Below are 17,776 nucleotides of genomic sequence, written 5' to 3'. Positions count from 1 at the left end.
CATGATGGAAAAGCTAGCGGCTAAACAACCTAGGCTGATCAATTAGAAGAGCTTCATTTGGAATGTCTAAGACATCTAAGACATCGTCTTGCTCCAACAGATTACCATTTTTTTCGAAATTTGGACAACTTCTTGCAAGGGTTCATACTTTGATAAATTAAATATATTATATTTAAAAATATTCGACTTTTTGTTCCTCCCATATAAAAACAGTTTATTTGCAAAGAAACTAATACATTTAGATGGATTAATTATAAAAATCCATACAGCCATACATAAATAGGTATACATATGTCATACTAAATTTCATAGTTCGAGGTATTCGGTTTTGAATGGTAAAGGAGTTCTAGAAAAGAGTTGTAGAGCTTGATAATATCTACAAAAGCAACATAATATGCCTTACCTTTATTTTTAAAACAAGTTAAGACCTGGCCACAGATGCACGTTATGTTTAAACATCGTTCTGTTATGGAACGAAGCCGTCTAGGTGGTACAGGTGGAATTTCGTACTCTGCCTGGAAACTCATCAAACCAATGGACGTTGCGCGTGTAACAGTCAAGGAAACCAGATGCCCAGAAAGTTGACGGCGTGTGTCAGGATGGCTGAAGAAGAAAGAAGCGTGGCATCCAAAATAAAAGTAACTATGATCGCCAACCTTCGAAAGGATATACTATAAGAAGAGGTCAAACTCTAAATTTGCACTGAATTTATTGGGGGTTTCAATGTATTCAATTAAATTATTCAATATTTGGCGCGGGTTTAGTTTTAATTAACAGCAGTGTTGGTGGCTTCAGCGTGCGACTCTCATCCCTGAGGTCGCAGGTTCGATCCCTGGCTGTGCAATGATGACTTTAAGTAAAGGTCGTATTTTAGTACTTATTTCACAACCAAATGGCGGGCTTCAACCCTTAATAGTTCTAAAGAGTTGCAGCAACATGATCAGAATTTAATATTGTCTTACGCAAGTTCATTTAATAAAAAAAAATTTAGCGAACGTAAATAATTTATTAACATAATTTCACATTATATATGAGTGCTTTTCAGTAATCGGCTAATTGACAGTACTTATGAAAAAAGTACTATTGAGAGTGTGATGTACCTATGCTATATATATGTAAAAAGTATAGCTTTTAAAATAGCTTTGAGAGCAGTATTGGCCTAGTGGCTTCAGCGTGCGACTCTCATCCCTGAGGTCGTAGTTTCGATCCCCGGCTGTGCACCAATCGATGTGCGCATTTAACATTCCACACACAATGAGGAAACCAGCTTTACACCCAAAATTCGATGGCGTGTGTCAGGCACAGGAAGGCTGATCACCTATTTACCTATTAGACTGACAAATGTTCATGAAACACACAAATCTGCGGCCCAGAAGTAAAAAGGTTGTATTTAATTTAGTTAGTTGTAAAAACGCAAAATCAATAAGTTTAAAACATTGTTCGATTGGCATATTTATATGCATTATTACAAAATGGATGTTCGTAATGTCACAAATACCAGCCTTGTGCGTTGAGGAAAAACTCGAGTTAAAACACGAGTGACCGCGGTTCAGTTTGGACGTAATGTTTGTGTGTTCAAGGTGAATTTTTAATCTGTGATTACGTTAATGGTATGTATTAATTATATTATTTATATAAAAATATTTATTTCCAACACACAAATATACATTATTAACTTTGTTATAATAATAAAAAAAAATGAAAATTAAAACAAATTTATAAAGTTTGGTCCCTGTGGCACCTTTAACGCTGGCAGCCTCGCTGTTTTGCTATACTTATTGCGATTAAGCGAGGAAAGCACTATAATACTGTTAATAAAACAACCAACAATCATTTCAAATGAAACAATCATTAACAAAAACATAAATCTAATTGTTAGTTTTTCATCACATTAACATAATTTAACAACTATAAGCTGTGGGCCTCCATACAGTTACACAGTTTTAGTACCTAAATGCATATTTATATCATGTCTTATACCGTAACAACGATATAAGGATTACGGATTCAGTTTGATATTCGGTAGTGGGTTGATTAATTTTTTTTTTAAAATTAAGTGTGTCGCCCTAGTTTGGGCGAAAAAGCCCGTATATTGTAAATTTCATAATCACCGTATATAACACAGCCAACTAGCTTAATCAGCCGTTTAACAGCCTGAAGATCTCGTTCTTGAAATTTCAGTCTCTGTACTAAACATCTCCATTCAACTACCGGTAGCGTGAGTGATATGAATATCAAAATTCTAAGCAAATGACTTGAATCGTTGACGTTAAATTACTTCCCTATCTAAGCTTTCAATTTAGTTCCAGTTTCTGCCTTCTTCAAACTGTCAATAAAGCGTCGGCAAACAACAAATCTGATGATATTACCTATGATATTAGTATATAAATACATCCTGCCTTGTTTGTAGTATGCATGGATATATCTGGTCCAAGCATTTTTCGATTTCCTCTGAAATAATTTGATACGTGCATTACTATATTTTTATTATTATTATTATATTATTGCGGTATCACTTAACATCAGGTGAGCCTCCTGCCCGTTTGCCCCCTATTTTATAAAAAAAAAAAAAAAAAAAAAAAGCTTCTATGAAAAATATTATGGAAGAGTGACTAAAAAATATGTCAGATAAGCTTTTTTTATTCCAGTTTATTAAACGCTATCTATATTCTTAATATCAGTTATAACTAATCTTGTAATCATTTACTAGAGTAGTTTAAATTGATATTATAAACAATATCTGTTTGAACTTTATGATGATGGGATTAAATCAAAAATGCGTGCTGAATTTATCGCTGTATCAAAATTTCAAGAACAAGTTTAACATGACCTTTTCGAGGTTAATTTAATTCATAATAGATATCTACAGGATAAAAGTGTAAAAAATATTTACAAACTAGTTTTGTAACGTCGCGATTATCAATGTTTCATTTTAAGTTTAATGTTTCCCAACACCTCTGGCGACGCTTGTATGATTCTATGCCTAGCCAACCCCAAAGGCATGAAGCGTATGTATGGCTCAGGGTGCTTGCTAACTCTCTAAGTGCATCTAGAGCGCGGAATAAAAGATGGACTCTTGAAACAACAAAATTTACAACTGGAAAGTGAAAAGTTTCGACAAATGAAAAGTTTTTTTATAGTAAGCTTAGTGATACCGCCACCCAAGGACACTCTCAATGCCCAAGGGCTCGCGAGTCCTTTGCCGTTCCTTTTAAGAATTGATTCGCTCTGTAGTAGACCCTAAGTCGAGTTGATTCAGATATACCCAGAGGCCCAGAGGTGAACACAGTACCCCACATGGGGCAGAATTTTCTCTTTATACAGTTGCAAGCGTTTGCCAGAAGACGTAATAAAACTACTGGATGAATGTTGAACACAAAGAGAAAATATGGAGGAGGTTTTTATCCTTACGAATATACTATATCCTTAGAATACTAACAAGACTAATAATAAATGTAAACTAAACAATTATTGTATTAATTAGTTAATAAAAAAACTAAGATTTACAATAGATATTGTGTGAATCACGTATGTTGCACACAACACTTGAGGTCAATATTTAGATACAGCATTTATTTACCGTAAAAATAATATTTACTGTCAGTTTTCAGTCCATCTTTTTCCAGCGCTCTAGATGTATAGTAGACTGCTTCAATGTTAACTAAATCATAGTATCCACGCCTATATTTTAATCGTTATGTACATACGTTTATTAACCTGCAATTAAAGTGTGCTCATGCCATCTCTGGTGAATAGTGAGGAAAAATATATTTATAAGTTCGCTCATCACCAACTAGGCTTTTAGAAAAAAACTAATGATCACGAAACGCCCAAACTAGTTCTCATTGCTATTAAGTATAAATTGTTAATATCGTGTGATCTGTATGTAACTAAAAAAACCAAATAAAACACGTAATAAAAATAGCGAAGGTTATTGCCAAGTCCGGTTGAACAGACGAGGTTACGCTCGTTTAGGTGTTCTACACATATGTTGCGTGTTCTACACAATTATTGTGTTTATATACATTAAAGATCTGAATATGCATATAATCTTTGCGATACAAAATGTCTTAAGTAATAAACGGCCGTATATGAAAGTCTTTCAGTTTTAATTTTATTACCTTCGGAGTAGATTCTTGGGCCGTGGTGTTCAAGTGCACACGGGCTTATTAAAGATTTAAGTTGGCGTCTGGTAGATAGTACCAGTGACTCCAGAGCTGGTGCTTTATTTGCACAACGAATAAATATCGCAATACAGTGAGGAAATGCTGCCAGCGTTAGACACTGACACAAGGACCAAACTTTTTATATTTGTTTTAATTTTCTATTTATAATTATTATTATTCAACTAGATTAAAAAGGTATATTTCTGTGTTGGAAATATTGAATTATTGCCAGTCTTTCTTCGATTTTGTTCCTTTCGGAGTAGATTCTTCGGCCGTGAGTTACGTGTCCACAGGCGCTAATTGAAGATTATAGTTGGCGCCTAATCAGTGCCGGATTAAGCCAGCGTGGGGCCTTTAGCAAATTCTATCAAGGGGCCCTTGGTTTGCTTTAGTTTCTCAAGTTTAGGATATTGAATAAAACAAAACCGTTACGAATAATTTCTGGATCTGGATCGGCAATTTGAGAGATATAGATATATAGTCTTTCAATATAGACTTCTTTAAGCAAATCATGCTCTTTATTCAACAAAGTGACATGATAAAGACGTTCTTATAATACAAAAATCTGATCATTTGATAGGTAGATAGTTTAGTTTAAAGATATTAGAACATTACGGTAAAAAGTTTGTAAAATACCTACTTATTTTTACGATTTAACGTGACGAAATCACGTTAAATCGTTTTAATTTTTAAGTCGAAGTTTTTTTTCATATACATGTGTCAACTACGACATCATGGAAAATTACGATCTAGCCTAACTTAAGACTAATAAGTAATTTAAGTCTAACCTAATTTACGAAAAAGGATTGTATTCATAATTAAGCGTCCAAGCGTCTCTTAAAGGGAAAACACTCTGTTTTTGGGTTCAATTTTTTTACATTCATTGTTTAGCACTTAATATTAAAGTACACTAACACTAATTGACTAGTTCAAATGGTTTTGTCCTTTTCAATCTTCACACTAGGCCTGTGGTGTCAAGGAGTTGAATAGCCTCGAAGTCGAAGTGAAGCAAGATATATAACGCTCCTATGTTATATTTTTTTATTACGATGACGGGTACGTTGGAAGGCGGGGCCCCAAAATTCGCGGGTCCCGAATTTGTTACACTTCCAATATGGCTAATCCGGCACTGCGCCTGATAATAACTTTGGCCCGAAAGCTGATGTTTTCCTCAACCATTAAGTATCGCAATATCAAATTTGTCGATGACATTTCAATGGACTATGGATAAATTAATTAAAATAAGTTTATTTTGATTAATAATACAAACAACTTATACGCTGGAGACACTGTTATCTATGAGGCCGTTAACCTTATAAGACTGAAAGTTCAAGTTTGATAACTACAATCATTGGTAATATAACTATAGTTAAAACATTTCAAATAAAATTTCGTTGTATTGTCATCAAGTAGGCCTTAAGCCGGAATTACATTAGAGGTATATATGTGGTATCAGTTTCACGAAAGTAGTTTCGATATAGGCGAATGTAATTTCGTAAAATAATTGGTGTCGTGAAATCCACAGTATCCATGGCACCATCAGTATCAACGCAATATTTATCTATATACAGGATTGCTAAAGAGATCTAAACTTTCAACACCAGTGCCGATGTCATATGATAGGTTACCAAAGAGTTCTAAAATTGAAATTCAAAAAAAGTTTTTATTAGCAATCCTCCTTTCTTGGCGATTCCCTTAGGGTCTCTGCAGTTAGGCTATGGAATTCACATCCCTATTCGCTTAGCTCCTACTCTATCTTCCTTTAAATTTCTTCCGTACAAACATTACCTGTCCACATCGTATGCCTAACTTTCTTACTAACTACTTACTGACGTGAGACTTATCTTTAATTATAGTGATTTATGTGTCTTTTTAATTTTTACTTTATATTTTTAATTAATCATCGATTTAGTTTAGTTTGGTTTTTTTTGTTCATGTTTAGTTAACTGTGTATAACATGTATTTTTGCACTACTTGCCCATCTTATGTAATTTAATACATTTTTATTTATTTTTTCTTTACTCACAGTGGTTGCCTGGAAGAGATCGCTCGAAAGCGATAAAGCCGCTAGTTGCCCTCCTTTTGATTTAATTATGTTCAATTTTTTTATATTGTAGTGTAACGAAGTGTTCATAAATAAAATAAATAAATAAATGTTTCTAACTGGCCAGTTCTAAACATTTTCAGTGTTACCCACGTATAAGGCCATGCACTTAGACTATTGTATTTATTGTTTCCTTATGAGCGGACAAATGCTAATATATAAATAATTTATCGTTTAATTGTACAAAAACTAAAATGTATTTATTCATCAACAGAATAATAGAAAATTATTATATAAAATCGACATGCACTCCAACTAAAACACTCTTTAGTCTCTTACAAATTGTGTTTACGCTGTGATGGAAAGAGATGTAGATATTTTGTGACGCTCGTACATCGCCATTAACTTTGGGTTCTAAATTGGTTGAAATGAACGAAAAATTCGCAAAGCAAAGTTAATATCAAGACCTTGTTATGACCTTCTCTAAAGAGTCATAGATATTAAAACCGCATCAATCAAACAAAAATAATTCCAATTATTTGAAGGATTTTGAAGTCAGAAGGTCAGGCGTTGTAATTCGGTGTAAATGTTAGGGAATGTCCCGAGAGTTAAAGGTAATAAACGGATGACAAAGTTACTCAGTAACAGGAAATTTTAATGTTAATATTGACGCAACGTAAGCGTATCATATTTTGCCTTGAACCATGTCAATGTCAATAATAAGAAATATCATCAAGTCAATATAGGATGGATAAATAAGTCGTGTGCCAAAAATATTGATTTGTTTATACTGGAATCAAATATTACAAGACCACTTCCAGATAATATTTACCAGCACGAAACACCAGGAATGGAGTGAAACATGTTTGGATTCGAAAAGATCACGAGAGACAAAGACATGATAACAAATATAGAAGATGTTTTACAGAAGATAACGCTAAAATGGCGATGCTCGGGATACTGGGCAAGACTGGAGAAATAAACAATCTTAACTTCTTAACAAATCTTAGCAGCCCCGAGATGGGAAATGAAAAAGAGGGAGACAGATCAGGCGTTGGAGATGATCTGATAATCACAGCGAGGGCTGTGCTGTGTTATCTAAGATAGAAATAAGTCGAGAGAGCTAGAAGACGCAACTCCTAGAACCAAATGTATTGTACGGTCTGCTCATTGTCTGTATCTGTTCATTCAATAGACCACATCTTACTTAGCATCTGGTGGGATTGTGGTCAAGTTTTGTATAAAAAAATGTGTGCGTGTACTAGTGTACACACGTTAGAAGTGAAACTTCTTTTTCGAAAAAACGATCTACAACGATGCAACATCACAAAAATTGGTTAAATAAAGTTGAATTAGATAGTTAAAAAAAGGCTTTTATTATCATAGACATGAATATAAATAATACAATTATTTCATTTTACCTTATTAATATTATTACAGAATTTCATTAATTGTAATCGAATTATTACAATCATTGTTATCGTTATTATATATTTTTCTATGACAGAGAAGATTCGAATCCACTGTGGTAGGGACAAGACAAAGATGGCGCGTAACGGGAAAATATGACGCGTAACCGAATTATGTGACCGTAAATTTTTTCCAACGCCGATAAAGAAGTTTCACTTCAAAAATTGCTAGCGCACTAAGCGACAACTTCTGTTATGATGGACCATATAATCCGATTTTCATTGTGCGTTGTTTAAACGTAAATCATTAACGGAACAGATCCAACAATTTGCATCGGCACTCTTCACGTTACAATAGAGATAGCTGTTAATCATTTTTATTATTAAGCTTTCTGCCTGTTTTAACTTGGATTTTTGCACACCATTTCACGGCTAGACTCCTTAGTGCAGGAGGGTTATGTGGGACTCGCTTTTGTGCATACCCACTGAAGCCCCAAGGCACCACCAACTTCCCTAAGCATGATGCAGTAACAGTAGAACATGGTTGCGTCCGCCTCTTCACGTCAATTGATAGTTTGTGATGAGAACTGGTTAGATGACACAGCGGACAGGCTATTCGCTTTTGTAGTTAGAGCTGGACCTTAAGTCCAGGACTTACAGGAGTGAATCAGCTGCCCTCCGAGAAAGGCTGCCGTCATCCGGTATATGACGGTATGCGGTAACAGACCTTGGTGGGGCCAGATACATCTTAACGCTGTCATTGATTAAAAGACTGGAGTTGAGAAAAAATTATATAATATACCTGACATACAAACCTTCACGTACATAAACTCACTTTTACACACATCACACAGCCAAATTAGATATTTCTTAGTTAAATTTAAAGGAATCTTTGGCTATATCTTTAGTACAATTGTTTGTTATCATATATATTTGTTAGCTGTATGAAATAAATAAACAAACACGGTTTTCTGGCAAAAATTATATTATTATTTATTTCTTTTTATGGACATTTTTTCCTTGAAATTTATAAAATACTTCCGCAAAGGTCCACATTTAATATAAGGTTTATTCAATTTCAGATGAACAAATTACTAGTACTTATCGCTGTCCTGTCCCTGGCCTATTGCCAGGACAGTAAGTCTGGAGACTTGGACGCGGTCATCAAGCAAATATTCGGCGAGCCCCCTTCCAGTCCAAGCCCGAACACCCCTTCAACCATTGTACCACCCGTAACCCAGCCAGGTGAGTCAGAGCATAAGAATGTTTTATCTTATCTCTCAATATTGCCAGTTAGCAGGACCAGATTCAGATCTACGATAAATACTTCGGGAAAAAATGTGTTAAGGACTAGTAAATATTAGTCAACATCGTCCTCAGAAATGGCTCTACCGATCTCAATCCAAATTGTCGAAAATCTTGGAAATAATTTAAGATTATAGATTGTGTATATAAAGCGCTCGTAAATAACACCACCACCTTGGCAAATAAACGATTTATGATTATTATTATTAGTTTGTTAGTCCAGCATTTTAACTCCATTAATCGTACGCTTTAACCCTTTTAACGATAAAAGGCAGTTCACAAAGTTTCATTTATTTGATATCCATCAACCGCCACCCAAGTTTCGGTTAAGAGTTTTTCTTGTCAATTTCAGCTACAACCGACAAGCCCTTATCATGTAAAATGGACGACTCATCAACAGGCGAGTGTGTACGTTACTACCTGTGCAATGCAAACAACTCTGTGATTACTGATGGAGTGGGCATCATCGATATCCGGTGAGTTTTTTCAGTTCTATTTGTCAAAAGTGTATTACAACGAACTCGGAGTGCGCCAGGAAGTTGTGCTTAACATATATCTGATAAAGTAGTTATAAAGGAAAAAGCAGCAGTGCTCCAGTGCCTCATGGTGCCTGATGGTAACGTCGACATCGATCGCTCATCCTATTCGTTCACTCAGCGAAAACTAACCACTCAAAAATCGCATACATGACATAATGTATGGGAATACTTAATAGATAAACAGACGTGTTCACTGTTTGAAGCCAATACCAATGACTGTTAATTTTCAGTGTCCAAGACGGTCCATGCCCATCATACCTTGACGTGTGCTGTTCATTGCCCGACACAAGGAAGCCAGAAGACCCTATAACCCCGCCACCGCCTGTTGAACAACAGGTATCGTATAACTCATTAAAAAACAACGATCAGTCGAATTGCAAATCAGGAGATCTGGGACGAAAATCGCATTTTCTTTCTAAAGTACCGGCAAACTTCTTGAGCATTAAACAGGGGAGTGGGGAAAAGTTTGCGGATCGTACACAGCGAGGGACACAAACGTCAACTGATTTACCAATCACGCGATCGACACCCAACCCAGTGATACCTTCTGCGCAGGCAACGACATTTGTTCAAGATGTTTGCCGGTATCTATATCCTACGTTTTGACTTTCGGGACTCATACTTAGCTCCATGTGTCTTTGAATCTCAAAGAAACACTTATGTCAGCGCAAACATTAGCCACATATCTGAGTACAGTCTATTAATAGAGATGAGCTGACGTGAGAACTAGGTGTTAATCATTACATAGATATATATTATATGTGTATACAAATAAAATATCTGCATAATGTAAAACTCATAAAACATACAGCACATGAATATATTTATTTATTTACACTTCGTTACATTTATAGAAAAACAAATAACGTAATACATATAATTTATAAGAGCGGCCTTATCGCTAACAAGTGATTCCCTAGTTAGGAAAAATAATATGTTGCAAGTCTTATAAAAAAATGTTAGAATCGCGAACCTTAATCTAAAATAAAACAAAAATACGTGTGTGTATGTACACGCGTTAGAAGGTATCTACTTATTTGGCGTAATAAGATAAAATCTTTTGATTTTTTTATATTTCGCCTTATTTTACGTTCGTAGAAAAAACGACACTAACACTAGAAAAAAGGTTAATACATTGATAGTATTATCATAACGCATTATCTAGTTAAATAAAGTTTATTTAAATATCACAAATAATATTTCTACATAAAGAAATGGAAATTTTATGTTAAAATGTTGACATAACTTCAGGGTGGCGCAGGTGTCACAAAAAGTGAGACGGTATGCGAGTGACGATTTAATATTTACTCTCATCATTTTTCTCTAACCCGCCAAAAGAAGTACAAATGCAAAAATCTATGTAGGTGTCTCAAAAGATCTTGATTGGAACACCTCCAAGTAATTTTTGCTGGCGGAGTTTTGTTTAATTATTAAAACAATGATTTAAAATTTTGTGAAATGTATTGGAAATTCGTAAACAAGCCGTACGTTTTCTAATTTTCTAATAGTTATTAGAGATGTGACATCGGTTGTTATTTTAGCAAGAAAAATCGAATAATCGATAAGCTTAATAACTTTTTTGTTTTGATTTTATCAAAAAATTCTGTCAGAACAATTTTGTACCTCTTTCTGTAAAATGTATAACCCATGTAACATTTCAATGGACTAATTACAGTTCGACAATAATGCTAATACTTAATATGATATATATAAATTTTAAATTTTTGTGTATAAATGAAATGACTTTGTATAAACACGGTTCGCACGCACAGACTACAAGCCAAGGCTTAAAAATAAAATTGGAAATTTTCACAGCGCCAAGGTTGCGGTTGGCGTAATCCAGATGGTGTTGGTTTCCGAATCACAGGTGACAAAGATGGCGAGGCGAAATTCGGGGAATTCCCATGGATGGTTGCCATACTCAAGTAAGAATGTTTCCCTATTTTCGGGGAGATTTTGCACTTTGCACGGGCATGTTTGCATGGGAATGAGTAGTGAAAGTTATAATAGATTTTTATACTATTGGCAGCTAGTTATTTATTATTTATACATATAAAAAACATATAATGGAACAAGTATTAAAATATAGTTGAAAAATCATAAAAATCTTGAAAAATTGTATTATATTTTTGGTTTAAATATCATATTTTCATGATTTTCGCCTTTCTCTTATTACACTTGCTGTAAGGTCATATAAATATTGTTCGTAAACTAGTATATGTGTAAAATTCAATAGACATTAGCCAATGCTGCGTGGAGCTTGTGTAGAGTTTGACATTTACAATATGCATACGATATAGTGATTAAGAAAACACTTTATAAACAGTTAGAAGCTTTGTATTATTATTATAAACTTATAATTATTTTCATAAGTCACCGTGACAACGCACGTTGTAAACAACGCGAAACTTCGGAAAATTAAAATTATGTAAATAATTATGTTTATAATAATAATACAAAGCTTCAATCCGTTTAAAAAGTGTTTTCTTAATGTGTAAAAGCTATGTTAACAAAAGACAATAATATAGTGATTGCTTTTTAATAAAATAAAAGTACTCTAGTCTGGGCCTCGGATTCAGTTTCGTGATTGTCTAATAGGCAAGTATGTGATCAACCTTCTGTGCCTGACATACACCTTTGACATTTTGGGTTCAAAGCAAGCTTGTTTTCTTCCAATTGGAAGAAAACAGGGATGTGTGTCGCTGAAGCTACCAGGCCAACATAGATGTTAAGTTTGTTTGACTAGTTTATATGTTAAAGTTATATGTTTAAATTAAACATACGTACGGTATAAGAGATTGAGAAATAAAGGTGTTACGTACTTAAACGTTTAGATTTAGAAGAATGTTTATTTATGTTACATTTTTATATTTTTATAGATATAACAAACCCGATTTTTAACAGTTAAACAATACAAAAACGATACAAAGGATCGACAACAATTATAAATAGAAGTTTTATAATAAATAACGAACAAAATCATAATTTATTATCAGTCAAAGCACGCCAAATGTCTCCTCAAGGCAAACTGTGTTTTTGTCATTTTGTCACTTGTCACTCAGGCTAATAGTTTCCCTCAAGCGATTCAGGCGATTGACCACCCCGCAAAACTTACACATTATAATAATCATAATGTAAAACTAAATTAATAATAATTTAAAACAAATAATTATTAAATTAATCACGCGATAAAGCACGCGAAACGTCGGAAAATTTTATAATTATGTAAATAATTATAAGTTTATAATAATACAAATAGCTACAATCCGGTAAAAAAATTGTTTTCTCTCAAATGATTATTATAATTAATCATTTTCTATTATTGATAGAAAATGATTAGTATGACTTTATAACACAGATATTGGAATAAACATTATCATTATAGGCCATAGATTAAAGCTAGCTAATTCTTATTCTACGGCTAAAAGTACACGACTAGAGTTATTTCAAACTAAAATGCGTCAACATGAACAACATTGCCATATCTGCGAAACAACTTTTTTAATTTAAAAATTATATTCTAAACATTATTTCTCGGTTGTCTGTGACATACATCAATTCATTAAATAAATAAATAAGTGGCGCTACAACCTATATAGGCCTAATATTTGTGTATCTATTACACTATCATTTGTCAATCTAATAGGCAAGTAGGTGATCAGCCTCCTGTGCCTGACACACGCTGACTTTTTGGGTCTAAAACAATCCGGTTTTCTCACGATGTTTTCCTTCACCGTTCCAGTGAATGTCCAGAAAGAAAGTCCGGCACTGCACTTGTCACCGTTATTATCTAGCAGGCGCAAACATAAAACTATAATATTTTCTCTTTTAAGTTGAATTAAGTGTAAATCATAATAAGTAGCATGACGTTATCCATCCTTGCAATCAATTACAAGAGCACAACATAATCTTACACCCAGCTCTGAATATATTGATCCTAGGATCGAGCCAGTGAATGCAGAGGATCCAGACGGAAGGAAGCTGAACGTCTACGTTGGCGGAGGTTCTCTCATCCACCCAGGTGTCGTTTTGACTGCAGCGCACTATGTAGCCGCCTCTAGAGCGTTTAGAGTGAGGGCTGGTGAATGGGACACCCAGACCACAAAGGAGATTTATCCTTACCAAGACAGAGATGTCACTGACATCGTTATTCACAAGGACTTTAATAAGAGTGAGTGTTATGTTTGTTATTTATTTACGCAATAAGCTATACAGAGTCTTAGTGACCTTGAACAGGCAACCGTGACCCGTCAGCCATGAAACATTAACACATAAATATTCTTAATAAATATTGGTGATATCTGCAGTAATTGAAATTGACTTGTATTAGAGATTTATTTATTTTATTTTTTACACTTCGTTACACTACAATTTAAAAAAAAATTAACATACTAAATCAAAAGGAGGGCAACTGGCGGACTTATCGCTTTCGAGCGATCTCTGTCAGGCAACCACTGTGAGTAAAAAAATTAAATAAATAAAAATGTATTAAATTACATAAGATATGCAAGTAGTGCAAAAATACATGTAATACACAGTTAATGAGACATATCTAAACAGGAACAAAAAAAAACTAAACTAAAAAGATGATTCATTAAAAATAGAAAGTAAAAATTAAAAAAAAACACATAAATCACGATAATTTAAGATAAGTCTCACGTCAGTTAGTAGTTAGTAAGAAAGTTAGGGATACGATGTGGACAGGTAATGTTTGTACAGAAGAAATTTAAAGGAAGATAGAGAAGGAGCTAAGCGAATAGGGACGGGAAGTGAATTCCATAGCCTAACTGCAGAGACCCTAAAGGAATCGCCAAGACGGGATATTAATTATTAACAATATCTTTAATTGGTAGCTCATATCGGAGCGACGTGGTCAGCCACGAACTATCTGTTTCCACTGGTTTCTGTCTGTTTGGAGTACGATGAATCATTCACATGTTCGATCCATTTGGTTGGTGAGAAAAAAAATTGTTAAAAGGCCAGCAACGCACTCGCGAGCACTCTGGCATTGAGATCCATGGGTATCACTTAACATCAGGTGAGCCTCCTGCCCGTTTTATAAAAAATAGGCCGAATTAATATATCCGTTTCAATATAAACAATATGACAAAGACAAATGCTGTTGTGATTTTTCGGAAATATTATCAACTTTTCTCTAGATCATAACAACATTTCCCTTTACGTTAATGGAGCGTTCGTGAGAAAGGATGTCGTTCAAGAATATTCACGTGGCTTTCTGTTAAAAATAAATTTCATTAGTTCAATCTCAAGATTACCTTATGAGTCAAACAGTTTGAAAGTGTCAATTTAAAACGAAATTATAACTATTCTATTTTTATTTATTTCAAAATAGTAACATTTATGTGCCCCACAAGAAATATTCTTTAATAAAGTGTATCCATTTTACACAGTTATGTATCCAACTTGGTCTTGGGTATTGTAGGATACAATAAGTTAGAGATAAGATACCTTTTACTATAACGTTATATTTTTTGAGGTCCTAAGAGGTAGTATATACGCAGTAAAATAGTTAAATCAGAGAGTTAATTGAATCTCTAGACAGTTAATTAAAAATCGATATTCAATCAAGTCGCTAAAGTTCCGTCAGACAAACGAAGTGAGTGAACGAAAAGTTTAACGAGTTTCCAAAACGTTACTAGGCAACAAGACTAACCTAACCTAACCATTTACAATAAAGCAAAACATGGAATTTCCAAGCTCTCAGTTCTTCAGGATCACACCGAAATAACATTAATAAATGAAATAATCATGGCAGAGTCTTGTTTTACTTTGTTAATCAACACGCTGGCTTTCGCTCAGACAGATAGTTAAACGTTTTCGACGCTGCTTTATTTAAATCAAAATGCTAGCGACTTGATTGAATATCGTTCTTAAATAACTGTCTAGAGATACAATTAACTCTCCGATTTAACTACTTTACTGCGACGTATATAATGCGGAAATGTTGTAGTGACTGGGGCTGCCAAATAATGACACTGCTGTATTGTATATTGTTATTTTTTGAGTATTGTTTTTCTTATTCTGAACTGACTCCAGGTTATATTGGACGTCACCATATGTTAAATTAATGTCATCACTTGCTTTTTAGACAATCTCTTCTACGACATTGCTCTTCTGTTTCTCTCATCTCCAATGGAGTATGCGCTTAACGTCGGCGTTGTGTGCCTACCACCACCAAGAGAACGTACTCCGGCGGGAGCTCAATGTCTAGCATCTGGTTGGGGAAAAGACAAATTCGGTAAAGAGGGCCGATACCAAGTTATTCTGAAAAAGGTAAGTTTATTCCCTAATGTTAACTGCATCATCAAGTCTTCTGCCAATTTTGTACCCAAGTTTGCGGACGTAAATGAAGATATATTGCAATTTTAGAGCAGTGTTGGCCTAGTGGCTGCAGAGTGCGTCCCTGAGGTCGTAGGTTCAATCGCCGGCTGTGCACCAATAGCCTTCCTTTCGATGTGCGCATTAAACATTAGCTCGAACGGTGAAGGAAAATATCGTGAAGAAACCGGCCTGCCTTAAACCCAAAAAGTTTACGGCGTGCGTCAGGCACAGAAGGCTGATCACCTACTTGCTTATTAGTTTAACAAATGATCATGAAACAGATACAGAAATCTGAGGCCAAGACCTAAAAAAGGTTGTAGCGCCATTGATTTATTTTATTTATATATTGATTTATTTACTTGAATTATGTGTGTTTTTACTTTCTATTTTTAAAGTATCATCTTTTTAGTTTAGTTTGTTTTTTTTGTTCCTGTTTAGTTTTGTCTTAATAAATGTGTATTACATGTATTTTTGCACTACTTGCCTATCTTATGTAATTTAATACATTTTTATTTTTTCTTTACTCACAGTGGTTGCCTGGAAGAGATCGCTCGTAAGCGATAAAGCCGCCAGTTGCCCTCCTTTTGATTTAATTATGTTCAATTATTTTTATATTGTAGTGTAACGAAGTGTAAATAAATAAATAAATAAATATATTCCAATTTCGTAGGTGGAAGTTCCAGTTGTAGAAAGACGTCAATGTCAAACTGCACTACGCAATACGCGCCTGGGCCATTTCTTTGAGCTTCACTCTTCTTTTATGTGCGCTGGTGGATCGAACGGACAGGATACATGTAAAGGAGACGGTGGTTCGCCGCTTGTTTGCCCTATACCGGTAAGGAAATGTCATTTAATTTTTATAATAAACAAAAAAAAAAACAAAATTCTTTATTAGCTATATGAAGAATAGAATTCAGATTGAGGCCTCCCCAGTAAGTCAGAAACTTCGCTTTTCTTTAAATTTACAAAGTTTCATCAAGGGTAACCAACACAATTGGTTTTAAAAAACGAGGGTACTGTAAAAATAATAAATATATGAATATATTTTGTGAAACAGTTAAATTGTTACATGCATTTTCCATGTAATTTTTTATCTATGACTCATCTGTAATCTTTTTGCGCTTATGGCGTTATTCATACGTTACATTTTTCCTTTTCTATACAAGGTTACGAAATATGCGATAGTCTATATTACAATTCTACTAATCTGTGGCCGCACACAGTTGGCTCGTTTTGTGTTAATTTGACATTTCATTTCATTCCCGCATCTTTATTTAATTTATGACAAAGTGAAAAAAAATCAATTAAATTCAAAGTACCGTCTTAAAGAAACGTTTATGAACAATGCAGCTCTGTATTTCGGAAAGATATCAGACATACAATCTTTTGTCAGATAGGCATGTGGTTTTTTTAATCCTGTCTTAATTGTCAGCTGCAATACTATTAAATATCCCATTTAAATGACCGTGGCAGGAGCGTACTGTATACAGAAATCAATATTAGTAGAAGTTCCCAAGTAGCTGTCATGTCTTCACTGTTTTTGTTTTTATAGACTGCATATTTAATTTGTTCCAGTACGAGAAAGACAGATACATGCAGAGCGGTATTGTCGCGTGGGGTATTGGGTGTGGTCAGGATGGGACTCCAGGTGTCTATGTGGATGTAGCCAACCTTCGCGACTGGATCGACGACAAAATGGCCGGCAAGGGCATCGACCCCAAGATATATACATATTGAGATTAAATAAATCAAGTTTTATATTATTTTTATACCACGCTTTCTTTTATGCTGTTAAGACTGCCAACCGTAACAGATGCTATTGGTTAAAATTCTAAATAGATATATGTAACATATTATAATAAAAACAAACAATTAGATTTTAAAAAAATAAACATTTATTAGATACATAAATGAAAATACGAAATCAAAGTCAAAGTCAAAAATCATTTATTCATATAGGTAACACAATGT

At 34.2% G+C, this 17,776-nt stretch overlaps 1 protein-coding gene across 2 annotated transcripts; it reads left to right on the top strand.

The window, feature by feature from the left end:
* Nucleotides 1-1,479: 1,479 nt before the first annotated feature.
* LOC123718002 (phenoloxidase-activating factor 2-like) lies at nucleotides 1,480-17,574 on the top strand. 2 transcript variants are annotated; one of them, XM_045674339.1, is made up of 9 exons: nucleotides 1,480-1,610; nucleotides 8,702-8,864; nucleotides 9,277-9,400; nucleotides 9,694-9,799; nucleotides 11,279-11,388; nucleotides 13,405-13,634; nucleotides 15,573-15,757; nucleotides 16,476-16,640; nucleotides 17,381-17,574. In XM_045674339.1, exons 1-9 carry the CDS (start codon nucleotides 1,608-1,610, stop codon nucleotides 17,540-17,542), a joined length of 1,248 nt encoding a protein of 415 aa, XP_045530295.1. In that variant the 5' UTR covers nucleotides 1,480-1,607; the 3' UTR covers nucleotides 17,543-17,574. The 2 variants fall into 2 exon arrangements, with proteins under 2 accessions (XP_045530295.1, XP_045530294.1); XM_045674338.1 differs by having other exon boundaries at nucleotides 13,384-13,634.
* Nucleotides 17,575-17,776: the final 202 nt, after the last annotated feature.

This window comes from Pieris brassicae, chromosome 14 (genome assembly GCF_905147105.1).
Source record: "Pieris brassicae chromosome 14, ilPieBrab1.1, whole genome shotgun sequence".
In the NCBI taxonomy this organism is placed as follows: Eukaryota; Metazoa; Arthropoda; class Insecta; order Lepidoptera; family Pieridae; genus Pieris; species Pieris brassicae.
Note: the sequence above shows the minus strand (reverse complement) of the source record. Positions and strands in the feature narration are given on the sequence as shown.